Source organism: Hemicordylus capensis, chromosome 1 (assembly GCF_027244095.1).
Source record: "Hemicordylus capensis ecotype Gifberg chromosome 1, rHemCap1.1.pri, whole genome shotgun sequence".
Taxonomy (NCBI): Eukaryota; Metazoa; Chordata; class Lepidosauria; order Squamata; family Cordylidae; genus Hemicordylus; species Hemicordylus capensis.
Window position 1 is genome coordinate 5,468,581 of NC_069657.1, and position 27,998 is coordinate 5,496,578.

Consider the following 27,998-nt stretch of genomic DNA (forward strand, 5'->3'; position numbering starts at 1 on the left):
AGATCTCCCAAGGGCTTCTCCAGAGGATGTTCTGGGAAGATGTCTAAACACACCCATGGGGCAGCGTCCCAACATGCCTAAATACAGTGGCCAGGCAAGCCAAGCTCTAAACAAGCAGGAGCATGTTATTTGCTAATGGCAGCCAGCATCAGCACTGCCAAAAGTCTCATTCCTTTGAACTTTTGCTGGCCTGTAGCAAGCTCAGAAATATCTGATTTTGCAAGTATCCAGAGGGTGGGAGGAAAGCCAGCTGCGCTGAGCACTTATTGGCTAGTGCATATGATGTCACAAATACACCTTCCTCCCCCAGGGTTGTTGTTAGGGCAGGGCAACTGTCCTGGGCCCCACTCTTTTAACCCCCATTAGGAACATAGGAGGCTGCCATATACTGAGTCAGACCATTGGTCTATCTAACTCAATATTGTCTACACAGACTGGCAGTGGCTTCTCCATGGTTTCAGGCAGGAATCTCTCTCAGCCCTATCTTGGAGATGCCAGATAGGGAACCTGGAAACTAGATGCTCTTCCCAGAGTGGCTCTATCTCCTAAGGGGAATATCTTGAAGTGTTCACATGTAATCTCCCATTCAAATGCAACCAGGGCAGACCCTGCTTAGCTAAGGGGATGTCATGCTTGCTACCACAAGACCAGGTCTCCTCTCCCCTCCCATTAAAATTAACTGGAAGGGGGCCCCCACACTGGATGATTTGCCCCAGACCCTGCACCCTGCCAGGCCCTCTAAGGATAGCCCTGTTCCTCCCCAATCCCCAAAGCAGTTCTGCAACACTTTTATAACAGTAATGTTTTTGTTGTTGCAATGAAGGATGAGCATATATCTGTGTAGATGGAAATATGCTGCTTCAAATTTAGCGACAAATGACCAGGAAAGGGGTGAGGCCGAGAGCTGATCTACAGTTGCATGTCTGCATGTGTGGAAGGCAATCTGCAAAGCTGCATTCACACCATGGGCAAAGAAAGCACCATGATCGCTGTTAAGAATGTCATATCTGTCTACCCTTAAGCCAGTTCCACTATCAGAGTAATGGCGACCACCAGGTGTGCAGAGGGAGGGAAGTGGGAGGAACAACCCCTCACTTCAATTTGGAGGGGAGAGGAAAGACACTTCTTTGGGGACAGAAAAGCACCTTTTCCACACACAAAGAGGAAAATGATGGAGCTATTCTGACGATCAGTGGGAAGCAGGCTAAGGGTGCTTAGCCCGCTTTCCACTGATCGTGAGACTCACCAGGCTCGCAGCCGAGCCCAGTTGAGTCAAAGCGGGTCACCCACTTTTGTAGCCCTCCCCTAAGCCCGAGTTAGTGCAGCGGGTGCTCTGCTAACCCGGGCTTCCCGATTGTGAGTAGCCACGGTGCGACTCTGTGCCATGGCTACTCATGAGTAGACCCCTGGAGGGAAGGAGAAAAGCCACCTCCCAGCTCCGGGGGTGTCTCCACTATGCCCTGTGTGCTCGTGCAGGGCTTATTGGAGCTTCTAGGGGCCGTGGTGCCCCCGAACTCCCCAGCCCCCGCCGGCTTCGTCACGGAGTCGGCAATCATGTGGGCGGCCGATCCTGCCGCCCTGATCGTGAGACCCGGTTCACTGTTTCACAGTTGGAGAAGAAGAAAAATACTTTCAGGGGGAAAGAAACACACTTGTGGAGGGGTGAGAAGGTAACACTTTGGGAGGGGAGTTCAATAAAATGATGGGAGAATACCTCAGATGCTTCGGCGGGGGGGATTTGCACCACGGAACTATGCAGATGGTAGCTCTACAAGGGGGCTGTAAAGGTCCAAAGCAGCCCACCTGAAAGGAAACTAGAGCTTAGTCATCCCTCCATGAGCTTTGTGGGCTTCCTGGGTTTTAAATTAACTAAAAGAATCTCCGGTAGATCGTATCGCTGCCACCAACTGTTCCTTAGTTAGCAGGGTTTCTCCGACTGAAAGGGAGTGATAAACCTTCAGTCTCCTCTTTATTTTGCTAGCAGGCAAATATAAAACATGGTTCCACTTAAGTGGGGGAATAGCAGGCTTTGCAGTCCTTATGGGGCATGTGAACTAGAGAGAGTTTTCCCTCCTCCCAGAGTCAGGCAAGGACTCTGAGATGGACCTTTAAACAGAAAAACCAATTTATTGTTTTACTACCCCCCCCCAAAAAAAACCAGTAAGAGCTAATCAGCCTACTTTCCTTTCACTGTCTCTACAAATGGATTAAATGTGGTTCAAATTGAGGTCAAGTTAGATTTCTTGCACCTCAAATGTTCATGTGTCCACCATCTTGGATTGGGGTAGATAACATCATCACAAACTACACCATTGAGGTGTCCCTGTGTGTCACTCACTACAACTGTACCAAATTTGGTTCAATTTGGTTAGACAGTCATCAAGTTAGTGCATTTGCACCTCAAATGGGCCTTCTCTGTTGCTGCCCCGAGGCTTTGGAATGCGCTCCCTAGTGAAATAAGAGCCTCATCATCTCTGACAATTTTTAAAAAGTCTTTAAAGACACACATGTTCACCCAGGCTTTTAACTGATACTGTTTTGATTGTTTTTAATGTTGTTTTAGAATATTGTTTTTAAAATTTTAAATTGTCATATATTAAATTTCTTGTTTTTGTTTTTAACTGATGTTTTAATGGTTTTTTTTATTTTGTTGTAAACTACCCAGAGATTTAAGTTTTGGGCGGTATAAAAATATGTTTGTTTGTTTGTTTGTTTGTTTAATTAATTAATTAATTAATTAACTAACTAACTAACTAACTAACATTCACATCCATCATCTTGGATTGGGGTGGATGACACCATTGCAAACTACACTGTTGATGTGTTCCTATAGCTGTACCAAATTTGGTTAAAATTGGTTAAGCGGTTTATAAGTTAACCCACTTGTGCCTCAAAGGTTTATGTGTCTGCCATCTTGAATTGAGGTGGAAGACATCATCACAAAATATGCCATTGAGGTGTCTCTATGTGTCCCTGCAGCTACAACAATTTTGGTTCAAATTGGTTAAGGGGTTTACAAGTTAGCTCACTTGCACTTCAAAAGCTTATGGGTCTGCCATCTTAAATCAGGGTGGATGACATCATCAAAAACTATGCCACTGAGGTGTCCCTGTGTGTCACTCACTGCAACTGTACCCAATTTGGTTCAAATCGGTTAGACAGTCCACAAATTAGCCCGCTTGCACCTCAGATGTTCACACAGCTGCCATCTTGAATCGGTATGGATGACATCATCTCAAACGCCATTGAGGTGTCCCTACAACTGTACCCAGTTTGGTTCATATTGGTTCAGGCATTGCAAAGTTGATAAGGACGGACATACAGACACACACACAGAATGTCAGGTGATCTCATAAGCCTACTAGAACGTAAGCTTTAAAAAGCACATTCAGGTTTTCAAGCATAGCAGTGGCAAATAAGATTAGCTTCTTAGTGGTTACAAGAGTTTTTCCTAATGCCCAGATATTTATAGGCGATACTTAACTTAATCATCACTAGGCTGTTGTTGCAGTGAGGAAATTATAAAGCAGATGGATGGGTATTTGCTAAGACACACACAAAACAAAACAACTTCTAACACAACTCCTACTAAAATACTTTTTCCTAAGTCTAGCTTTCCGAATCCATATGGTGAGACTTAGGTGAGACCAACCCTGTCCATGGTCATCCAGGAATGGGTCATCCGAAGCCTCATTGCTGGAGAGAGTCGGATTCAAGCACCCAAAGTGTCGAACTGACTCTGTCCCCTGTTGAGGCTGCCTTTAGACCTCCACTTGAGAAGTCTGCCATTTGACCTGTACGTGAAGTGCTGTGTACATAGTTTTAATGGCTGGACCTTTATGATAGTAGTCTCCTCTCAGGTGGGTTGATTTTGGACCTTTAAAGGAGCAACTAAAGGAGTCTCTAACTCTTGGACCTCCCTAGGGTAAGGCAACGGTCTCCCTGATCGATCCCAGGAAATTAATAGCAGTGTTGGATCAGAAGAAGGGTCTGTCTAGACTAGCATCCTCCAGGTTCAAAGGCAGTGATTACCTGGGGCGGGGGGGGGCAAAGAACTGAGGGCAGCTGTTCCCATCATGCCCTCCTTGTGAGCTTCCTGGCCGGGGGTGGGGAACATCTGAGTGGCCACGACTGGAAACCTGACCCTGGACTAAATGGACCTTTGGCCTGATCCTGTAAGGCTCTGTTGCTATCGTAATCCAATCCATCCACCTTGCTGCTGGTCGTCAACTTCTCTTTCCTTTTCAGCTTTTCCCAGCATTATGGACTTTTCAAGGGAGCTGGATCTTCGCAGAATGTGTCCAAAGTATGCTAGTTTGAGCCTGGTCATTTATGCCTCAAGTGAAAATTCTGGATTGATTCGTTCTATGATCCATTTTCTCCAGCACCAAAGTTCAAAAGCGTCAATGCTTTTTCTATCTTGCTTCTTCAAAGTCCAGCTTTTGCATCCATAGAGTGTCATGGGGAAAACCATTATCACAGATGATAACACCTTCCAATGCAGTGCCCAGTGCTCGTAACACAAAAGAGACTTTTGTGTGAATTGCAGCATTTCTTCACCTCCGCAAAAAGTCTACAGTGACATGGAGAAAAACATCTACTCCAAGAGTTCTCAAACTTGAGTACGCAGATGGTATTGGGCTACAACTCCATCATCCCCAGCCACAAAGGCATTTGGCATGATGGGAGCCATTTGGCACAATGGCATGATGGGAGCTGTAGTTCAACAACACAAGCTTTAGTTCAACACAGAAGATGTGGTGACAGCCCACAACCTGGATGGCTTGAAGAGGGTTTAGGATAACTTCATGGAGGAGAGGTCTATCATCGGCTCCTAGTTGCAGGGCTAAAGGCCACCTCCAACCTCAAAGGCAGGATGCCTCTGAGTACCAGTTGCAGGGGAGTAACAGCAGGAGAGAGGGCATGCCCTCAACTCCTGCTTGTAGGCTCCCAGTGGCATCTGGTGGGCTACTGTGCGAAACAGGATGCTGGACTAGATGGGCTTCCTTGGGCCTGATCCAGCAGGGCTGTTCTTATGTTCTTATCTGGGGACACACACTGGAGAACCTCTGCATTCTATTCCATGCAGGAATCTACTGTCCTTGAGGAGACCTTTTCAAATGATTACACTTTCCTTTAGATGCATGTACAGGTGTACAGTATACACACATACAGGTTTTTGTGTGAATGACAGTAGTACACGACCCAGGGGCAGAGCCATCATTGGGTGAACAGGTTCAAAGAACCCAGGCCGCCACCAATCAGGGGCCGCAAGTGTGGCCCCAGATAAGCCCCCTGCACCTGATGTCAGATGTGGGGGCATTATTTTGGTCCCAAACAGAGCCACGTGGCCCTGTTTGGAGCCAAAATTGGCCCACGCTGCATTGGCAGTGTGGCCGGAGTGACAGGGAGAGCTGCTCCTGGTCTCACTGCCAACGCAGCGGGGCCGATCGCTCTCCCTCCTAAACGGGGCAGCGTGGCCCCTTTTAGGAGAGAGATCGGCCTGCGCTGCATTGGCAGTGCGGCCAGAACGGCTCTCTCTGCCTTTAAGGCAGGGAGAGTCGCTCCGGCCCATGCTGCTCAATGCAGCATGGGCCGACCTCCTTTCCAAAAGGGGCCATGTCAGACGTGGGGGCATGGCTAGCTGGGCCCTTTTGCATCTTACGTCGGATGTGGGGGGCAGGGCCAGGGGGCCGTACACGGGCCACCGCCAGCCTCACTCCACTCCCGACACAACCTCATTTTGTAAGCTGCATCCTGCCTACTTTCCAAAAGGAATCTGGCACAGCTCACAGCAAGGAGTTAGAGCACCCAATAAAAATGTAAAGCAATAGAACAGCCACCAAGAAGTAGGCCAAATGGTAGCCAATCAAAAACACATAAACGCTGAATGCAAGATAATCAAGCCAAGGTCTATCCCAGGAGCTCATTTATCATGTTGCACCCGTCGGGCTCCACGGGGAATTGGCAGACCCGGGCTACACTCCAGAGGCATGGCGCTGGCTCCGTCTCCTGGCTCTTAGAGGCCCAATCTCCTGAACAGAAAGACTAAGGCTGCAATCCAAACACATGCATGTGGGAGGAAGCCCACTGGACACAGTGGGACTTACTTCGGAGTAAACATGCCGAGGATTTGCTTGAGTATCTCTCTTCTCAAGGGACACTTTAGCTTGGGGTCTCCTAGGCGGCCCAAGCGGCAGGGCAGTTGGGGGGAAATGGCTTTCCCAGTGACATCGAGTCTCCAATTCTGCACTATGTCTACATAAGGGCTGCACATCTTTGGCAGATGATCACTCACCCTTCCCTGTGCAGGCGGATCACCTGCCCAGACCAGCGCCGGCTTCCCCAGCAGCTCACCCGGCAGGATCAGGTGCAGGGAAGGGCTGCCATGGAGTCCCCCCCCCCCCGAGCCCCAATAATGTACCATGCAAGTGCACGGTGCATTACTGGGATCCACCCCCCACAAGTGTGCACGCCACAGCTGCAAGCAGCTGCGGAGGCACACAATTTTTTTTAAATGAGGGTAAGGGCACACTTGCTCCCTTACCCTCGTTTAACTAGGAGGCTTCACAGGTGGGTTTGCCACTGTGTAGCCACTGGGATCGAGTCTAATCCCAGTGGTTCACATGAGCGTGCAAAACCGGGCCGGGCTCCCTTAGCCCAGTCTTGCATGCTTGTGTGAATAGCCTCCCTGAATACTTAAGGAAAACCTGGGAGAGTCACCAATGTTGGTCAAATTAGAAGAACAGCAAAAATATCTATAGAGTTAAGTCCCAGTTTCTGCTATTTGGAGACAGGCTGCCATTTATAGACCTGGTCTCCTAAAAATGCACAATATAGGACCCAACTATTTGAACCCAGGGTCATTATAGTTCCATCTTAGGTCTATCAACGGCTACCAGTCGGAGGGCTGTGGGCCACCTCCAGCCTCAAAGGCAGGATGCCTCTGAGTACCAGTTGCAGGGGAGTAACAGCAGGAGAGAGGGCATGCCCTCAACTCCCGCCTGTGGCATCCAGCAGCATCTGGTGGGCCACTGTGCGAAACAGGATGCTGGACTAGATGAGCTTCCTTGGGCCTGATCCAGCAGGGCTGTTCTTATGTTCTTATCTTCTGGGGGAATTGATCTTATTGAGCACACAAAATGTATTGCACATATTTGTTCAGTGCTTACACTTGCTTTTATTCATTACATTTGTATCCTGTCCCTCCTCCAAGAGTACATATGGTCTCTTCCCCAACCCATTTTATCTTCACCTCACCCCGTTAAGTAGATCAGACTGGGAAACGGTGACTGGCCCAATCTCACCCGGTGAGCTTAACAGATGAATGGAAATTTGAACTCGGGTCTTCCCAGTCCTACACTCACACTGTATTTTTTTAAAAAGGTATTCAGAGTATGTGTAGAGTGCTCTGCCCATGCCAGAGTCACCACATAAGAAGGGCCATGCTGGACCATCAGTCAAAAGGGGCTTCTTCACCAGCATCCTGCGTCCCACAGTGGCCTCTGAGAACTCATGAAGGCAACAGAACTTTTCCACTGTTACCCCCCAGTGGCATTTAATGGTATACTGCCCCTGAACCTGAAGGCTCCACAGTCGTCATAACCAGTAGCCATGGATAGTCTTCTTCTCCACAAGCCTCAACTAACCCCTGCTCCCCCATCTAATAGGATTAGGCCACAGCACTCCCCACGTTACATGGAGAAGACAGAGGTGAGAGAGAGGTTAGGGACCGATAAAGGGGTGAGTCAGATGCCTCTGGAAATGCAAGCAAGCACTTTGCACACGCTCAGAGGCATGTATGCAGACCTCACTCATCCCAGTTCTAACTCTGAAAACAGAACCTTAGTGGGCTCCGCTCAAGTTCCATAGCCCAGATTAAACACACTTGAAGGAGAAGCTGCAGGCAGCAAACACAGAAGAGGTGCGGAGGCATCTCTAGCAGGGAGCTAGGAGGATCTTGGGTCACACACACAGACACACACAGCCCACAAGAGAGCAGAAGAGGATCAGCTCTGTGCCTGGAGGGAGTTCACAGGCCAATCACACACACACACACACACACACACACACACACACACACACACACCAGCATTCCCAGCACTCACCAGACAAAATATGAGAAGATGTGTCAGATCAGTCTTTGGCTCTTGAACTTTGCAGCTGCCAATGAAGTCAGCAGGGCTTGAAGGGACCTATTCACAACCAGTCGGATGAGTAATAATAACAGCGGGGGGGGGGGGAGCCCAGGGGAGGGGTGCCAACCAGAAGAGGAGGAGGAAAGCCCAGCCTCTCTCTTACTCAAACCAGCTGGGTTGCTTCATAAGAGGTGTTGTGTAATTATTAGTCTCTTGCTGTTGCAATCACATTGTCACCACCCTCTCCTACTTTTGATTTTAAACCACAGCCTCAGTCATTTTCATCTGGGAGTCGTTCCTGACAAGAAGTTGAGGTTCCATTGTTTCAGGAAGAGGCATCACATGGTTTTAATCCTAGAGACAGTATGGCAGGGTGGGGGGGGAGACTTATTTATTTATTTAAAATATTTCTATACCACCCAAAACTTGCATCTCTGGGCGGTTTACATCAAGTAAACAATTAAAATCATTTCAGCAAACATTAAAATCATTTAAAACCATCAATCTAATTCAAAGCCTGGGTGACTAAATGTGTCTTCGGTGCCTTTGTAAAAGTTGCCAGAGATGGGGAGGCTCTTATCTCAACAGGGAGCGCATTCCAAAGTCCAGGGGCAGCAACAGAGAAGGCCCGTTCCCGAGTAGCCGCCAAATGAGTTGGCAGCAGCTGCAGGCAAACCTCTCCAGATGATCTTAGCAGGAGGTGGGACTGATGGCGAAGAAGATGTTCTCTTCAATACCCAGGGCCTCAGCTGTTTAGGGCTTTATAGGTGATAACCAGCGCCTTGTATTTTGCCCAGTTAGACTTAAAAAGGGAATTAACAAAAGGATTTTTTAAAAAAAGCTTGGCTAAAGGTTATTAGATTATACTGCAAGCAGCCTCTCTCTCACCAAGATGTTAGCCTGGTGTCTGGGCTGTGCCACTTCTGAACCATACCATTCCAGACTGCAGTGGGAGCTCCCAGGATGGAATCTTCCTCTGTACCAAACACAAAATCCCCGTGCATAGAAAATTAGCATCTCAGGAAGAAGAGTTCTTACTTGGCCTTTTCCCTGCCATGCTAGATTTCCAGGTGTAAGAATCTGTGTTTACTCACTGTGTGGAAGCATTCAGTCAGGCAAGTCTGCAGTCTAAACTGGTCCCATCCCTAAATGGCACAGCCCAGACACTGGCTTACCACGCTGGGGTGCTTTCCAGATTCAACCCAACCACAGGGTCACTACTGCGTGCTTCCGTACTTCCTGGGTTGTGACACCGCAGTCCCTGAGCTGACAGCAAGGTGCTGTTCACATTTCCGATGTCTTCTTTCGGATTTTACCTTTGCGTTATAGTGCTACAACATTGCATGTGCATCGCAAAAAAAGAGCTGTACTGTCCTGTTGTTGGAGTTTGAGATTCTGGGGGTCGTTTTCAATACGATCCTGCCAAACCGAAGCATTTGACCCCTGTTGTAGAGTGTAACCCGGAAAGTGCCCAGGCCAAAGGAGGCGACATACAGAGATACACAGCTGTTTCCTGGGGGTTTTAACTGCTGCTTGACAGCAACGGGCAGAGGCGTATCTAGGGAAAATAGCGCCTAGGGCAAGCACTGAAATTACGCCCCCTGTCCAAGCATCTGACACCCATCTTTCAGATAACTTTACCATACTATCAGCTGAAAAATACAAGTCAAGCTCATCAATCTATTAATATTTAAAAAACTATTTAGCAGTGGACATAGCCAGACCAAAAAATGCTGGAAAACTACAAATTTCAGTATGCTGGGGTTCATGAAATACCCAAATACTATGTGGAGGTGTACTTGGAAAACTAAACAGAAGTGCCTATCTAATTCTCTACTATGCATTGTAGCATCACTATTACACAAGTTTTAAAAATAAATGGAAAATTTGACTTTTCCCAGATACTCTGAAAATAATTAAAGGATATACAGAGTAAACTGTGTCACTGCTTAGAATATATTCTAGTATTTCAGAAAGACAGTTAAAAGGAAAGAGAGCAAGAAACTCCCAGTGGGCCTTAATACTAAGGATTTCACACTGATTCAAAGCCAAACACCATTAATAGCCATATTATTAAGACATCACATTTAACTCACTTCTCACAAGAAGCAAAGTAAGAGCAAATGAATACAATCCTAGATCATAAGCTTCATCTCAGTATTCACAAGCCCTGATTCTCTGTACATAGTGCCAAATTGACCATGCATGCTCAAATGGCCTCTGTGAGGCCTGGCATGGTCTAGGGTCTCACAGAGGCCATTTGAGCATGCATAGTGGCCATTTTGTTTTCGGTGGACATTTTTTTAAAAAAATTAAAAAAATTGTGCCCCCCTTCAAGTGGCATCCAGGGCACGTGCCCTGCCTGCCCCACCCTAGATACGCCCCTGGCAACGGGGAACTAATGACTGCTTAAACCTTTCCCCTCCACCCCATGTCTGTTCAAAACCATCTTCTTCAAGCTACTTTCCACCCACAGGAAAGATAGGTGACCTCATCGCTTCTCTACCTTCTTTCCCATGGGCGTAAAAGCAAAAAAGTGGCTGGAGAAGAAAGTGTCAAGGAGTCATGGAAACACATGCCACTTTTCCACTGGTGGTTACAGCCTCACCAAAAAAACAAGAACAACTACCATGCACCCAAAACCCAACCCCTTCCTGTTGGGAGACAGTGACTGCATCTGCCATGTCGCATTTGAGTTTGTAGGCCAAAATATGGCCTACATTTCCACTCAGTCTATGCAAAACATTTATGTCAGCAACCTGATCCCAGGTCTCAAAATGTGAAGAAAGCAGGCAAAATCCACATCCTCGCCCAGGAATGAAGCTAGGACCAGAGTGCAGAAACAGCAGCTCAGCTGGCTGAAATGTTTGGTGAACAGTGAAACCATGGCCACTCAACCAGCCATGTTGAAGAGGGAGGGAAGCACATACACACACACTGGTGTGGCGGGTGGGAGGCCCTGCCTGGTGTCCAGTTCCTGCCCAAACCAAGACTTCCTCCTCGCTGCTCTTTTGGAGGGATGCATTTGTTCAAGATGGCAAGGACCAAGCAGTAGATCACATTAAGAACATGCTTGGCAACTGATCTAAAAGATGTGGAAAATAAAGATGATGCTGAAATGATTGCAAAGATCCCCATAGCAGCATATTGGGGAAAGAATCTCTCTCTCTCTGTGTCTCCCTCTCTCTCACACACATACCTCTGTCTGATTGGATGTTTAGGATACGGGATATAGCTTTGATGACAAGAAACAATCAGATATAGGACCCTTACTTTATTAAGAAGTGGTCACTTTTTGTATCTTTTTGGAATGACAAATTTAGTGATGATGTATGTCCCTACTCATAGTTTTCCCTAATATGAAATGTGAATGTATCAGTCTTTTTGGTTATAATTTGGCTGGCTGGGTTAATAATTTAAAGTTTATTTTTCAACTGATATATCTATATAATTGATGGTTGGAGCTTAGTTGGATCTTTCTGCATTTCTTTTTTAGCAAAATACAAACAAACAAAAAAGCACTTGCTTGGCAGGGAGGTGGCCAAGTTCTCCTTTACTCCATTGTGGCCACTGAGGCAAGGGATGATGGGAGCTGTAGTCCAACAAGGTCTGGGGGCCCAAGTTTGAGAACCTCAGCTTCACTCAACACAGTCGCAGGGAACTCTTGGGCTGCACTGGGACCATGGTGTGGAGAAGGGGAATCTGAACCCCAGGCATAGGCCCTGATTCTGACCAGACGGCAGCTCATCAGCTCCCATGTGTGACTGGAGGAATGTCCTCATTGGGATCAACAGGATACCTTGCCTGATTGCATACAAGTAATCCTTGCATACAGAACTTGCTAAGCTGCAGTCAAAATCTAGGAGGCAAGGGTGATTGAATGGGAACACGTGTAACCCAGGTCTGAATCCTTTCTGAACTGCAGCTACTACTACAAATATTTGTATAAAGCTTTTATAGCAGTAGTGGTAGCAGCAAGCATGAACTGTCCCTTTTGCTAAGCAGGGTGTGCCCTGGTTTACATTTGGATGGGACACTTTTCAATGGGCTGGCTTGGCGACCTGTCCTTTCAGTGCTTTATCCAAGGATACCCTGCCGCGTGGGGAGCAACGGAGAGATGCCTGCATCCTGCCTCCCCCCAGCTCCAGGCCTAAGGGCCCCCCAGCTCCACCCCGCCCCATTCTCTTCCTGGCCTCCCCCACTCCGAGGGGCTGCCGGGAGGGCGGCAGATACACGGGCCCCTCCCCCCCCAGCTCCTCGGGGGCCGCCAGCTCCCAGCGGTTCGCACCACCCGAGCGCTCGGTCTGGCGGCCCCGTGGCGCAGCAGGCTGGCCGCGGCGGCTTTGCGGGCCTCTTTGGCAGGCGGCCGCCTGGGATGCGCGCGGAGTTGGCTGCGCATCGCTGCTCCGAGCCAAGAGGCGCCTCGACCCGCCCAGGGTCCGCCCGCTGCACCTGCCCAGCGCCGGCGCGCCGCCTGCCTCTCGGCGGATGAGCGCGGCACCCTAACCGGCTTCCAGAAGGCGCGAGAGGCGCCCCAAGAGGGCAGGGGCGCTGCTGGCGGGGCCGGCGGCGTGGGGGGCGCGCGGAGAGTGGCGAGCGCCCGGCCGGCCATCGCGTCGTCGCCCCTTCGCCCTCCTCCCGCCTTGCCCTTCCCAGGGCGCGCGCAAGGAAGGCGCGCGAAGCTTACCCGGCGGCAGGCAGCTGGGGCAGCCCGGCGCTGGAGGCCGCCTGGCCCATCGAGGAGGAGGAGGAGGAGGAGGAGGAAGGTGCGGCGGCGGCGGCGGCGATCCCCTTGGCGGTGGGCGCCTCTCTGCCCTGCTCGCTGCGCCGCTTCATGCTCAGCCAGGCACCCGGAGTCGACGCTCTCCACCTTCGGCGGGCGGAGCGGGCCGGGGCGGAGCCGGCCGCCACGCACGCTGCCCAATCGCATCCCGAGGACCGCTATGGGCGACTCGCAGAAGCCACGCCCGCCGCTCAGGTAGACTCCGGCGGACCCGCCGCAGGCCCTTCTTGCGCAATGTGGGGAAGCCAAGGCAAGGCGCCCTCAGACCTCCTCGTTAGGAAGAAGAACCATCAGTGGGCGCCGACCTGCCAAGCCAGCGTTAGACAAGCTTGGCCCTTTCAGAGCTGTGCAATGAATGTTTTCCAGGTGATTATCCCTTGGAAGTGGGTGCTTTACTGAGTGTGCTCATTAAGATGATTTCTTTCCTCCTAAAACTTTGAATTTGTTTCAGCCTAACATTTAAATCACATCAAGCATCTTTATGGATTCTTCTGCCCCCCCCCAAGCCCCACCAATCAAATCTTTCAGTGGAACAACTACTTGGCTACTTAGGTTTCATATAAGAGGTGGCGTTGGGTTGGGTTCTCCAAGGCCAGGGCTGATCCGCCTCAGTCCTCCAGCTGTTCTTGGACTATGGCGCCCAGCATCCTCAGCCACTGTGGCCAACAGCCAGCGATTATGGGAGATGTAGGCCAACAACTGCAGGCGGCCGAGGCTGAGCAGCCCTGCCTTAGGCTGATTGTCTGGGGGGGCTTCAAAGTCCATGCTGAGGCCTGCTAGTAGGAACGGCTCAGGACTTCATGGCCGCCGCCATGACAACCATGGGCCTTTGTCAACTAATATTGGGTCCTACTCATGTGGTAGGACCTGGTTTTTGCCAACCCGGAAATTAATGGTCTGCAGGTGGGGGAGGTTGACATAACTCCTTTGTCATGGACAGATCATCATCGGGGTGCTTTCCGGTCTAGCTGCTCAGCAGCAGCGAAATGCCTCCGTTCAGGCAAGTCACCTTCGAAACATAAACAGCAGGAGGAGCAGTCTCTCGGAAGCTAACAACCCGAAAAAACAGCAACTTTCTTATGCCGGATATATTATGTCCTAGCTCTATATCGCAGCGATTAAATTCGAAACAAGGCATTGGAAATCTGAACGGCACCCTGCTGCCCATGTAGAGACTGCAGTGCCACAACACACTTCCGAGATACGACGTGACCCCATTGCAGGGTTTAATCTGGAAAGCGCCCTGGTGGGGTTTAGTGTGACTGTTTTGACCAACCTCTGCAGGGGGGGTGGACCAATTAGAAAGGTCTGCCTCCGAAGGCTCATGGAGCTGCTTGGTTTCCAGACAGCCCTTGAGGAGTTTGCAGTTTCCAGATCTGGTGACTCTGTTGAGGCCCTGGTGAATCTCTGGAATATGGAGACACTATTGACATGGTCATGCCTAAATAATAATAATAATAATAATAATAATTATTATTATTATTATTACATTTATATCCCGCTCTTCCTCCAAGGAGCCCAGAGCGGTGTACTACATACTTGAGTTTCTCTTTCACAACAACCCTGTGAAGTAGGTTAGGCTGAGAGCGAAGTGACTGGTGCAGAGTCACCCAGCTAGTTTCATGGCTGAATGGGGATTTGAACTCGGGTCTCCCCAGTCCTAGTCCAGCACTCTAACCACCACACCACACTGGCTCTCGTAAATGTCCTCTCCAGCTTGGTGGAGCCTATTCTGCTCCTTGGTTCTCCTCAGAGCTTCGAGCAATGAAACAACTTGGATGAGCGACTTTGGATGAAGACTTGTAATGAATCTGACTGAACACGGGCTAGAGCCCATTTTAGGGACTACTCCGTGGCAGGGGCGGGGCAAAGAAACATTTTTTTCTCCGCCTCCATTGCATCTGCCCAGTGTAGGCCAGCAGAGCTGCTTCATGTGGCAAAATCATTGCTTCACACAGGCCCCAGGTGCCGGAGGAAGAACTATCAGCAGCTCTCTGTGACTAGTTTGCATGTCACTTTGCAGATAAAATCACTTGCATCCGTACCGATCTGGACTCCAGGACTTTGGCAGTTCCAGGAGACATGCCTTGGCAACCATCTGATCCAGTTGTGATGGATTTTTTAAAGTTAGTGCAGCCTGAGGAAGTGGACAAGCACCTAGGCAGTGTGCGGGCAACATCATGCGCTCTGGACCCTTGCCCTTATGGCTAGTAAAATCTGCCAGGGAAGGGACAGGTAGGTGATTGGAGCCAATTATAATGCTTCACTAAGGAAGGGCAGGTCTCAAGCAGGCGGTGGTAAGACCACTACTGAAAAGCCCCCCCTTGATTCCACCATATTTGATTGTTATCAGCCTGTCTCAAATCTTCCCTTTTTAAGCAAGATGGTGGTGTGGTGTCTGTGCAGCTGCAAAGGGTCTTGGATGATATGGATTATCTCTAGACCCTTTTCCATCTGGCTTTCACCCTGAATTTGGGACTGAAACTGCCTTGTCGTCCAGGTGGATGACCTATGCCTGGAACTAGACGGGGGGGGGGTGCATCCCTATTGGTTCTGCTGGACCTCTCAGTGGCATTTGATACCATTGACCATGATATCCATCTGGGCACCTCTCAGGTATAGGGATCAGGGGTGGTGCATTGGACTGGTTCCTTTCCTTTCTTGGGTGGAGGTTCCAGAAGGTGGTGCTGGGCGTCTTCTGCTCAGTTCCTTGGCCTCTGCCCCCCCCCCGCAAGGTTCAGTATTGTCCCCCGTGCTGTTTAACATCTGCATGAAATGGCTGGGAGAGGTCATCAGGAGATTTGAACTGAAATGTCATCAATATGCAGATGACACTCAGCTCTGCCTTTCCCTGACATCAGGTCCTAGGGAAGCAGTGGGTGTACTGAACCAGGGGCAGGAGGCGGTGATGGGCTGGATGTGGGCTTGCAAACTCAGGCTGAACCCAGACAAGACGGAGGCAGTGCTGGTCAGTAGGAAAGCCAGTCAGGATAGGGTGATTCAACCAGCTCTGGATGGGGTTCTGCTCCTCCTGAAAGAGCAAGTGCGCAGCTTGGGGGTATTGCTGGACCCAGCTCTGATTTTGGATGCTCAGGTGGAGGCAGTGGCCAGGGCAGGGTGCCTTTGCACAGCTTCAGCTAGTGCACCCGCTTCATCCCTTTCTCGAGAAGGCAGATTTGGCCATGGTTACCCGTGCCTTAGTAACGTCGCAGCTGGATTCCTGCGATGTGCTCTATGTGGGGCTGCCCTTGAAGAATATTCGGAAACTTCAGTTGGTGGAGATTGCAGCTGCAAGGGTTCTTTCTGGAACTGCTCACTCAGAGCATATTACACCTGTTCTGAAAGAACATAAGAACAGCCCTGCTGGATCAGGCCCAAGGAGGCCCATCTAGTCCAGCATCCTGTTTCGCACAGTGGCCCACCAGATGCCACTGGGGAGCCCACAGGCAGGAGTTGAGGACATGCCCTCTCTACTGCTGTTACTCCCCCACAACTGGTACCCAGAGGCACCCTGCCCCCGAGGCTGGAGGTGGCCTACAGCCCTCCGACTAGTAGCCATCAATAGACCTCTCCTCCATGAAGTTATCCAAACCCCTTAAAGCCATCCAAACCCCCATCCAAAGAGTTGCACTGGTTGCCAGTTTGTTTCTGGATCCAATTCAAGGTGCTGGTTATTACTTTAATGGGTAAAGCTCTTAATGGTTTGGGACCTGGATACTTGAAGGACTGCCTGCTTCCAAGGGCAGAAGCAGGCCAACCCAACAAGATCATCAGGGGGGCCTTTGCTCCGTATGCCAATGTTGAGAGAGGCTAGGTTGTCGTGCACTCGGGACAGGGCCTTCTCTGTTGTTGCCCCCAGACTCTGGAATGCTCTCCCAGTTAATGTTCGCTCTGTGATAGCTGTGGCTGCTTTTAAAAAAACAACTAAAACCCTTTTTATTTACTCAGGCTTTTACCTCCTAGAGGCTGCCAGGTTTCTCAACTTTCTAGCATTTGTTTCTTTTTAATTGTTTCTTGGTGTTTTATAGTTTTAATGTTTTATTGTTTTTAAGGTTTTAAATGTAATTTTTACAGAATTTTATTATATTTTAACTTTGGTAAACTGCCTTGAGATACATGATGAGAGACAGTATAAAAATTGAACAATAAATAAATAAAATATGTTTAAATACAGTGTGGGAAATTAATATGTTGAGGTTCTTTTTTTAACTAAATATATAGGTCAAATAACATGCCAAATCAGTGCACAATCTATTTAGGGCATCAGAAAAATTTGCATGGTAAACTTATGCCAGTGAGAGAAATTGCATGACATTCTCCAGAAAAATTTCCCAATTCAAAAACTTCTGAAAAAACCCACATCTCTGTTGCTACGTGAGATTTTGCAGGTACAGGCTGCCTTGTGACAGCCTCAGAAACCAAGTGGATCCATAAGCCTCCAGGGACAGACCATTTTAATTGATCCACTACCACCCCTGCAGAGGGTAGATGAAGCAATCAAATGAAATCCCAATAGATAATGATCTGTCTGTGACAAGGGAGTTATTTCAAACTCCCCCACTTCCAGATCATTTATTCCCTGGTTGGAAAAAACCAGATCCAGAATATGTACTGCCATGTGGGTAGGGCCCGATGCCATCTGAGATAGGCCCATGGTTGCCAAGGAGTCTATGAAATCCTGAGCCGCTCCTACAAGGGGGACCTCAGCGTGGACATTGAAGTCTCCCAAGACAATAACCTTGGGGGAACCCAAAACCACCTCTGAAACCACCTGCTCCAGCTCAAGTAGGGAGACTAAAGTGCAGCAGGGTAGCTGGTACACCAACAGAATCCCCAACCCATCTTGGAGGCCCACCCTCAAGGACAAACACTCAAAATGCTGAGATTGCCTAACCAGGGACCTGGAAAAGGGAAAGGTCTCACGATAGATGACTGCAATGTCCCCTCTCCGACCCTCAAAGCTGAGAGAGACCTACCCCACCCAGCTCATCCAACCAGGTCACTATCACACATACCAGGTCAGCACAATCAGACCATGGGTGAGAGATGTTTTACCATTTACTGACCTGGCATTCAACAGCAGCACCCCAATCCTAGAGGGAGTGTCCCCAGAGTCCCCTGGGGCTGCAGGGTTGGGAGAGAAGCTGGAAAAAGGAACAGGCCTCAGTTGCCTGGACCAATTTCCCCTGTAACGGCCCGCCCAACTCCCACCGCCATATATCCCTCTGCGCTCTACCCATAAAATCACTGCCCCCAGATCATCTCCACTCTTCTCCTCTCCCAGACACATCTCCCCAGCCCAACTACTCCAAACTCCTCTGTTTCAATAAAACCAGTCCACCAGCTTCTTGAGTCATGTCTTGCCACCTCTTTGATGAAAACAGGGATGTTCCTCAGGTCTTCCGAGGCTCCAGTCTGCTCTCCTCAAGACTGAGAGCTACAAAGACAAGAGCTCCTATACTCTCACCCTTCGGCTCGTACCAAGAGGCTCGCGTCCCTGGTGCAGCCTGTTCTTTTATAGCCAGCAGTATCATGACTAAACTTCTTCATGACTAGACTTTCAGTCATCTTACTTCCCTACAATATGAGGGGGGAAGCCTCTCCTGTTGTGGACAAATAATTTCCCCAGGAATAAGAATGGTTGCCACATGCTGATCTGTTTGTGAGATTTTTAATCAACCTGGATGGATGGATGGAATGATTGGTTTTTGGAAGGGTACCTGTTTGCCTTGCCTGTAGAGTGCAAAAGTAAAATCACACCATATTATTACAGGCCTGGCGTTCCACAGTGGTGCATGTCTCCAAGAGATCCCTGAAGCATTCTACTGCTGTACAATCTTAACACAGTTGTTAACACTGGGAATGAGCATTTGGACATGCACATTATCTGTGTTAAGGGCAATCAGGAGGACAGGGAGATCATATCCTTTACCACAATTAGCCAACTTCTTGGTAAACAAGACAACTTGATAAAATCGTTGTGAGCTGTAGCATCAGGTGCTTAGCACAATGAAATCCCTAAATCTAGGTTGCATAAGCCTAGTTGTGTTCTTCATGTTTGTCAAGAACTGCTGCAAGTAATCAGTTGCAGCCTCTGTTGAAACCTTCCCTGCTTTTCGTAACTGTTCCTCATAGTTTAAACTATGCAGATTGCAACCGCTAAACACAACACTTTGTCCATACTTTTGTTTGATATATTGCATATATTGCTCACAAATTTGGCCCACCACACAACGGATAGGAACATAGGAAGCTGCCTTCGACTGAGTCAGACCCTTGGTCCAGCTAGCTCAGGACTGTCTACCCAGACTGGCAGCGGCTTCTCCAAGGTTGCAGGCAGGAGTCTCTCTCAGCCCTACCTTGGAAATGCCAGGAAGGCCCCATCCCGTAAAGGGAGTATCTTACTGTGCTCACACATGTAGTCTCCCATTCAAATGCAAACCAGGGCAGACACTGCTTAGCAAAGGGACCATTCATGCTTGCTAACACAGGATCAATTCTCCTCCTATATCAAGAATGAATACTGAGTCAGCAGGATGATGGCTCTCACACTTCACGAACGTGTCAGATTCAGACAGCAAGGTAACATCATAAGAACATAAGAACAGCCCTGCTGGATCAGGCCCAAGGAAGCCCATCTAGTCCACCATCCTGTTTCACACAGTGGCCCACCAGATGCCACTGGGAGCCTACAGGCAGGAGTTGAGGGCATGCCCTCCCTCCTGCTGTTGCTCCCCTGCAACTGGTACTCAGAGGCATCCTGCCTTTGAGGCTGGAGGTGGCCTATAGCCCTCCAACTAGTAGCCCTTGATAGAACATCCCCTTCACAGTGTTCTCCATTGGATATCGTTATTTTACTAGTTTATTGCGGTTAGGATCTTTAGACCTCAGGAATTTCAAGCATTTTCCCCCCAACTTGATCTCTGCTATGAGGCTACTTTAATACTGATTAGTGAATCAGTAGATAGAAAGTGTTTATCTGCTGGTACATTGCCTGAAGCCTCGGGGAGCAAAGCTAGTAAACAGCTGTGCATGGATCAATTTTTAAAGGGGAAAAAGCTTGAGAGAATTATGGGTGCATTCCCTACTAGCAACAGATTTGCTGTATTGGAACAAGGGTCCACTCTCCCCAACAATGAAAGAAAACGGCCAGCATTTTCATCTGCGACTTCATCCTTGACACTAGCAGCTCCCCCTGAATGGACAAGGACCCAATAAAAGTTACTGCATTCAGAATCTTTTCCAGACAAAGATTGTTAATAACAGAGACTCTTTTGAATCTTTTTGAGAAAATCCATCAGCTAGATCTTAAGTTGGAGGCTCCGGGAACAGCAATGGAGGCGACAGCAGAGACACTAAAGAAACAAAGGTGGGGTGACAACCTGTCTAATGAAAGCAATGGCCAGGAGGAAGGAAGGGCTAAATCTAAACAAGAGAACCTAAGGAGAAACCTTTCTGCTGACTCAAGCTCTGATCAACCCCAAAATTTTCATGTTCTATTCAGAAACCAAGTTGCTTTGTTTACAGGAGATTCCAGCATGAATCACTACTGATAGGGAAATGTAACAAGTTGTTCTAGTAAGAACTACTCAGCCTACTTTCTTTTCACTGTCTCTACAACTGGACTAAATTTGGTTCAAATCGAACTCCACAAGTTAGATCTTTTGCACCTCAAATGTTCATGCATCTGCCATCTTGGAACAGGGTGGATGACATAATTACAAACTACACCATAGAGGTGTCCCTGTGTGTCACTCACTGCAACTGTACCCAATTTGGTTAAAATCGGTTAGACAGTCCTCAAGTTAGTACCCTTGTGCCTCAAAAGTCCACACGTCCACCATCTTGGATCAGGGTGGATGACATCATCACAAACTACACCATAGGGGCATCCCTATGTGTCCATACAGCCGTAGCAAATTTGGTTCAAATCATTTAGACTGTTCACAAGTTAGTGCACTTGTGCCTCAAAAGTTTACATGTCCGCCATCTTGATTTTTTTTGGATAACATCATCACAATCTATGCCATTGAGGTGTCCCTATGTGTCCCTACAGCTGTTGCAAATTTGGTTCAAATCAGTTAAGCAGTTCACAAATTAGCCCACTTGTGCCTCCAAATTTTATGTGTCTGCCATCTTGAATTGGTTTGGATGGCATAATCAGAAACTATGCCACTGAGGTGTCCCTGAGTGTCACTCACTGCAACTGTACTCAATTTAGTTCAAATGGGTTAGACATCCACAAATTAGCCGGCTTGCACCTCAAACATTCATGTGACCACCATCTTGATTTGGAGTGGATGACATCAGCACAAACATTGGTGTACATTGAGGTGTCCCTGTGTATCCCTACAGCTGTAGCAAATTTGGTTCAAATTGGTTACGCGGTTTATAAGTTAGCCCACTTGCGCCTCAAAAGTTTATGTGTCTTCCATCTTGAATTGGGGTGGATGACATCATCACAAACTACGCCATTGAGGTGTCCCTTTGTGACCCTACAGCTGCAGCAATTTTGGTTCAAATTGGTTAATCAGTTCACAAGTTAGCCCACTTGCACCTCCAAAGTTTATGCATCTGCCATCTTGAATTGGTGTGGATGAAATCATCACAAACTATGCCACTGAGGTGTCCCTGTGTGTCGCTCAGTGCAACTGTACCTAATTTGGTTAAGTACCATGCCATTGGGGCATCCCTATGTGTCCCTACAGCTGTAGCAAATTTGGTTCAAATTGGTTAGGCCACAAGTTAGCTCATTTGTGCCTCAAAAGTTCATGGTCCGCCATCTTGGATCGGGGTGGATGACATCATCAGAAACTACGCCATTGAGGTGTCTCTATGTGTCCCTACAGCTGCAGCAATTTTGGTTCAAATTGGTTAAGCAGTTCACAAGTTAGCCCACTTGCACCTCCAAAGTTTACGCATCCGCCATCAAATTTGATAGTGAAATTTGATAGTGTCTTCATGCCCATGTTAGATACTTTTGGAAGCAAGCAGAACAGTATCTTGAGTCATGTGTAGACAAATATCCCTCTGGATACATCATTTGAGGGGGAGATTTTAATGCCAGAATGGGAGCTGACAATACCTCCTGACTGTCAGCCTACCATGAATGCCCGCTGGGGGGTGAGGACAGCTCCCCCCTCCTTTCTAGGGCATCCAGGGTTGTTATACAGGTAAGTAATGTGGCTGGTTTATGTTTAGCCCATCTTGCCAATGTGCAGGACTTGTTTGTCCTGAATGGTGTGGTACCAGATAACTATTGGGGCCAGTTTACATTCCGGTCTGGCCATACATGGTCCTATTCTATTCTATTCTATTCTATTCTATTCTATTCTATTCTATTCTATTCTATTCTATTCTATTCTATTCTGCAGTACTATCAACTGTTTGCTGACTTCCCACAATTTGATCTCCTTGCTTATACATTTAGACTGGAAAGTGACCACCTACGGCTGATATTCCTCTGTAAGCCTCGAGCTAGCAATGTCAAGGCCACTTACAACCACTTTCCAAAATGATTCTTTAGAGGAGGCTGGACCCCTCAGAATTAGGTGGAGTGGAAAAATTAGTGAGCTGTTGGCTGAATACTGACGAGGGTTCCTCATTGCGCTTAGCACTGGTGAATGCTGCCGCTGACCCAATGGGTAATACCTTGGACCTTTACAAAACCCGTATTCAGGTCTTTGTCATGAGGAGTAAATCTAAGTTATCGCAGAACAGATTTGGATCTCAAAGTTAGTTTGACCATGAATGTGCAGATGTGGCAGCAGCACCCCCCCCCGACCACCGGACCAGGCAGTAAGTTTCTCCCCCCCCCCAAAAAAAAATTACTTCTAGAACCCACCCCGCTTCAATCCAGGCCCAAACCGGTTTGGTTTTGAGATGAACTGGGGCCCGGCTCGACATGCACAGAACCAAGCCAGTGTTATGAACAGTCTATAACATATCATAACCAGAGGTACCAACTCAGAAGCATGATGAAATATAGGCCTATGTCTGATTTATTTTAAGAGTTCAATTCAATGTCTGAACTGGAGGTGAATCTCATGACTGCCTGGTCAATGATTTGTAGAGGCAGGAGGAATGTAGCATTGTGCTGCTAAAATGGATATGCAGGGAACACAAAGGCTTTGGCCTGAGCTTTCATATGCTAAAAATGTGACTCACTATGTCTGTGGAAGAGTTTGCCCGACCTGTTGAGTTCCTCCTTCCATTGTCAGTGATGGCCCTGCAATGCCCAAGTGATTAGCACAATTACTGTAGCCAAATGGATACTGAGAAAATACTTGTAGGCTTTAAGTATTTTCTCACTGATGATTCTGTCCTAGCCAAATTGTATTGAATGTCCCACACATGCAAATATTCTCTTGTTTTCAATTACAAGAAAAACACTGGATAAAGGTACATAAGAAACAGTGGAATGATTGTCTCACACCTAATAGGACCAATTCCCTTACTAACTCTGAATTTTAACACCTCTCGGGGAAAGATGCAATTTGCAGCATCTTGGATGCAGATCCCCCCCCCCTTCCTGAACGCGCAGTTTACAGGAGATAAGAGTCAAATCTCTCTCTGGACTAGCTGATATCCTGAATAATTAAGATTTTGTTCAGAAGGTGGCAGGAAGTTGACACCTTTTTGGACACACAGGAAAAGAGGAGATCTTGAATAGATTCTATTCAAGGATCAAAGAGAAAATCACTATAAGAGTGAGGCTTTTTGAGACAGAGAGTCAGCATTCTTGTGCCTACATCAAGATCTGCTCACACGCTTTCCCAGAGTTTGCTGCCCAGCCGCGGGGCTAAGCAGGAACTCTGCCCGTGCTCAGAGGCTATGACTCTCACTGCGCAGTGAGAAGTCAAGGCTCCCCAGCCATGGAGCTCTCAGCTATGATCTGAAGCAGTTGCACAACTCCTGTCTCCGCCAGCGCCTCACTGCTTCAGCTGAAGTGATTCGTCTCTCTCCAGCCTCTGATCCTGGTAATATGCTGCTTGGAATCCCCTCATCCCTTCCTCTTTTACTGCTCCCTTCTCCGCCCCCCCCTTTCTCCCCTTCTACTAATCTCCCCAAAACCATGCCAGCCCCTCCTTTCTTTTCTGCCTATATCTGAAATGTATTAGAATCTAGGAAAATTTAATTACACACACATAATTTAGTTAGGCACACGGTGAATATTGGTACTGGTTAGGATGTTCTGTTTAAATACTGTTGATAAAATTGATAGAGGGTTCTGCTTTCTGCTTTGCTAGATCATGTTGTTAGTTTTCTTTTTTATACTCAATAAAGCCCATTGAACCTCTTTGAGGACTAGTTTGATCTCCTTCCTTCTTTGCAATCCAGATCACACACGGTCACTGATATAAAAGAACTTGATGACATTATGGTCCAGACCTGTTTTTATATACTAGCTAATGAGCATATTTAGTATATGGATCAGGCCTGGTCTGTAACACCAGGCCCAGTTTGGTTTGAGTCCGGTTCTATTAGAACTGAACCGGGCTTCACAGTTCCATGCATGCCCCTATTCCAGGTTTAGTAGCACCTCGACTGACAAAAGGCTCTTGCTGTTGATGATCAAACTGTATGAGAATACGAGCCTCAAAGTGAGATGCAATCATCTGGGCCAGTTATCTAGGCCAATTAGGACATCTAGGAGGGTCAAGCAGGGTTGCAGGGACCTTCACTGTTTAATAGCTATATAAATTATTTAATCCAGTGCCTGCAGAGTTTAGATATACATGCCCTGAAGTTGGAATATAGATGGCTTCCTGTACTTTTATATGCAGATGATGCAGTCATTTTGTCACAGTTACAAGTGGGGATTAAAAGAGCTCTTAATTAAGGCCTTAGCCCTCTAATATATAGAAGAGCAACTGAATATAGGAACATAGGAAACTGCCATAGACTGAGTCAGACCATTGGTCTATCAAGCTCAGTATTGTCTTCACAGACTGGCAGTGGCTTCTCCAACGTTGCAGGCAGGAATCTCTCTCAGCCCTATCTTGGAGAAGCTAGGGAGGAACTTGAAACCTTCTGCTCTTCCCAGAGCAGCTTCATCCCCTGAGGGGAATATCTTGCAGTGCTCACACATCAAGTCTCCCATTCATATGAAACCAGGGCAGACCCTGCTTAGCTATGGGGACAAATCATGCTTGCTACCACAAAACCAGCTCTCCTCTCCTGTAATTTCTCCTATAAATTATATTATATATTTTATAATATAAATGATCAGAAAAGTAAAATCTTGGCCTTTTTTAATGGGGGGGGGAATATAAATGGACTATTGACAAGCATGACATAGAACAAGTTAAATATTTTAAATATCTGGGGGTATTTCATGAATCTGGGTGGAAGACCGCTCAAATATATGCCACAGCTCAGGCACAGAGAACTTTGTGCATCAGCAATTCTTAAATTCCACAGAAAGTTTAAAACACCCCTGCTGCTTAGAGTCACCGCACCAAGAATGAGTAGGACGTCCTGCCCTGGTGCTGCCACTCACCCCCTCTGTGAGCTGGCTGCTCACAGTTAAGGTGTCGCTTGTGTGAAGAGAGATGGGTCTGTGGCCTGCATGTAGACTGAATAGTGACTTGCCTGCCTGGTATGAAGGTTGTGGATATCATGCTGCGTCTAGGTAGGCTGTTAGGCAGTGCTGGGGAGGAATCAGCTGTTGTGGTGTACGTCAGGGGTTTAGATTTGTTAGGCACTGGGATACATTTCTGGGAAAGTGAAATCTATACAAAAGGGATGGGCTCCACTTGAACCAAAATGGAACCAGACTGTTGGCACTTAAAATCAAGAAGGTCACAGAGTAGCTTTTAAAAAGATGCCTGGGGGGGTTGCCAACTTGAACTGGGTGATATCTGTTTCGGCCAACAAAATCCCCTAAGGTGTGAGGATGAACATGTTTTGGATAAACCAGAAGGGGACAGAGTAGAGCCAGGAGCTGAGCAGAAAGAAAAACATGTCAGCTTGCCAAATAGGTCAGATGATGATAAGGTGGATAGCACACCCCAACACCAGGTGACGGAATTGGCATTAAGGTGTCTATATACCAATGCCAGAAGCCTCTGAGCTAAGATGAGTGAACTAGAGTACTTGGTTACTAATGAAAACATAGATATAGTGCGTGTAACAGAAACCTGGTGGACCAGTGAGAACCAGTGGGACACGATTATTCCTGGATATAAACTCTATAGAAGGAACAGGGAGGGGAGGATTGGGGGAGGAGTGGCACTGTATATCAAAGAAGGGATAGATTCCAGTAAGCTAGAAAACTTAGGTGGACCAGAGCCCTCCACAGAATCATTATGGGTAACATTACGAGGACTGAAAGGAAATGTGTTACTAGGGGACGTGTTATCGTTCCCTGGATCAAAGCACTGGGAGTGACCTGGAGTTGAAGAAACAAATAAGAGAGATGTCAAAGAGAGACAGGGCCATAAGAATTGGTGACTTCAACTACCCACAGATAGACTTGGAAAATTCACAATCAGGTAATGGAAGAGAGGTCAAATTTCTAGACATGTTAAATGACTGTGCCTTAGAACAGTTAGTTGTGGAACCAACCAGAGAGATGGCGACCTTGGACTTGGGACTGTTAAAAAGGAAGTTGAAAGGGAAAGTCAGGAGGGTCAAATCACTCCAGAAAGCATGGAACTTATTTAAAACCACAGTACTAGAAGTTGGAATGTACATACCAAGGAGGAAGAAAGGTACCACCAAATTCGGGGGGACACCAGCATGGCTAACAAGTATAGTCAGGGAAGCTATAAAAGAGAAGAATACTTCCTTCAGAAAATGGAAGTCCTGCCCAAATGAAGAGAACAGGAAGGAACATAAACTCTGGCAAAAGAAATGCAAGGAGACAATAAGGGATGCAAAAAGAGAGTTTGAGGAGCATATAGCTAGAAGTGTCAAGAGTAATAACAAAAACTTCTTTAAATATATCAGAAATAGAAAACCTTCCAAGGAGGCAGTTGGCCCCTTAAAATGGATGATGATGATGATGATGTGAAAAGGATTATTAAGGAGGATAGGGAGATTGCAGAGAAGCTGAATGAGTTCTTTGCATCTGTCTTCACGGTAGAGGATACTGACCATATATCTGGCCAGTCTCCTAGCAAAAATATGTAACTTGTCCCTACAATCAGGCTGTGTACCAGAGGACTGGAAAGTAGCCAATGTGACTCCGATTTTCAAAAAGGGATCCAGGGGGGATCCAGGAAATTACAGGCCGGTCAGCTTAACTTTGGTGCCAGATAAATTGACGGAAAGCATACTTAAGGACAAAATTGTTGAACATATAGAAGAACAGGCCTTGCTGAAGGAGAACCAGCATGGCTTCTGCAAGGGCAAGTCTTGCCTCACTAACCTTTTGGAGTTCTTTGAGAGTGTCATCAGGCATGTGGATAAAGGTGATCTGGTTGGCAAGGTGATTGAATGGGTGGTGCCCTCTCAACTCCAGGCAGTTTTGGATGATACAGATTAGCTAGACCAATTTCAAACTGGCTTTCATGTGAGCTATGGGTTTGAGGATGCCTTGGTTGGCCCAATGGATGATCTCCAATTGGCCATCGACAGAGAGAGTGTGACTCTGCTGATCCTTTTGGATCTCTCTGCGGCTTTCGATACCATCGACCATGATATCCTTCTGGACTGCTTGAGGGAGGTGGGATTGTGTGGCACTGTTTTACAGTGGTTCCACTCCTACCTCTCCATAGATACCAGATAGTGTCGCTTAGAGACTGTTCTGCTTAGCGAGAGCTGAGGTGTGGAGTCCCACAAGGCTCTATACTGTCTCCAATGCTTTTTATCATCTACATGAAACCTCTGAGAGAGATCATCAGGAGGTCTGGTGCTGGGTGTTATCAATATGCTGATGACACCCAGATCTACTTCTCTATACTGACCTCATCAGGAAATGGCATATCTTCCCTAAATGCCTGCCTGGAGGCAGTAATGGGCTGGATGAGGAGGTAACAAACTGAAGTTGAATCCAAATAAGATGGAGGTACTGACTGTGTGGGGCTGGGACCTGAGAGATGGTTTAGATCAGCCTGTTCTGGATGGGGTTA

General features: G+C 47.6%; 1 protein-coding gene across 2 annotated transcripts in view; it reads right to left on the reverse strand.

Moving 5' to 3' along the window:
* Positions 1 to 13,077, reverse strand: part of ABHD12B (abhydrolase domain containing 12B) — a 38,485-nt gene extending 25,408 nt beyond the window's left edge. The window contains exon 1 of one of the 2 annotated variants that reach the window (XM_053259418.1): positions 12,826 to 13,077. In XM_053259418.1, coding sequence (XP_053115393.1) covers positions 12,826 to 12,974 — 149 coding nt within the window. In that variant the 5' untranslated portion in view covers positions 12,975 to 13,077. The remainder of the gene's footprint in view (positions 1 to 12,825) is intronic. The other variant, XM_053259408.1, reaches the window with a different exon arrangement.
* Positions 13,078 to 27,998: the final 14,921 nt, after the last annotated feature.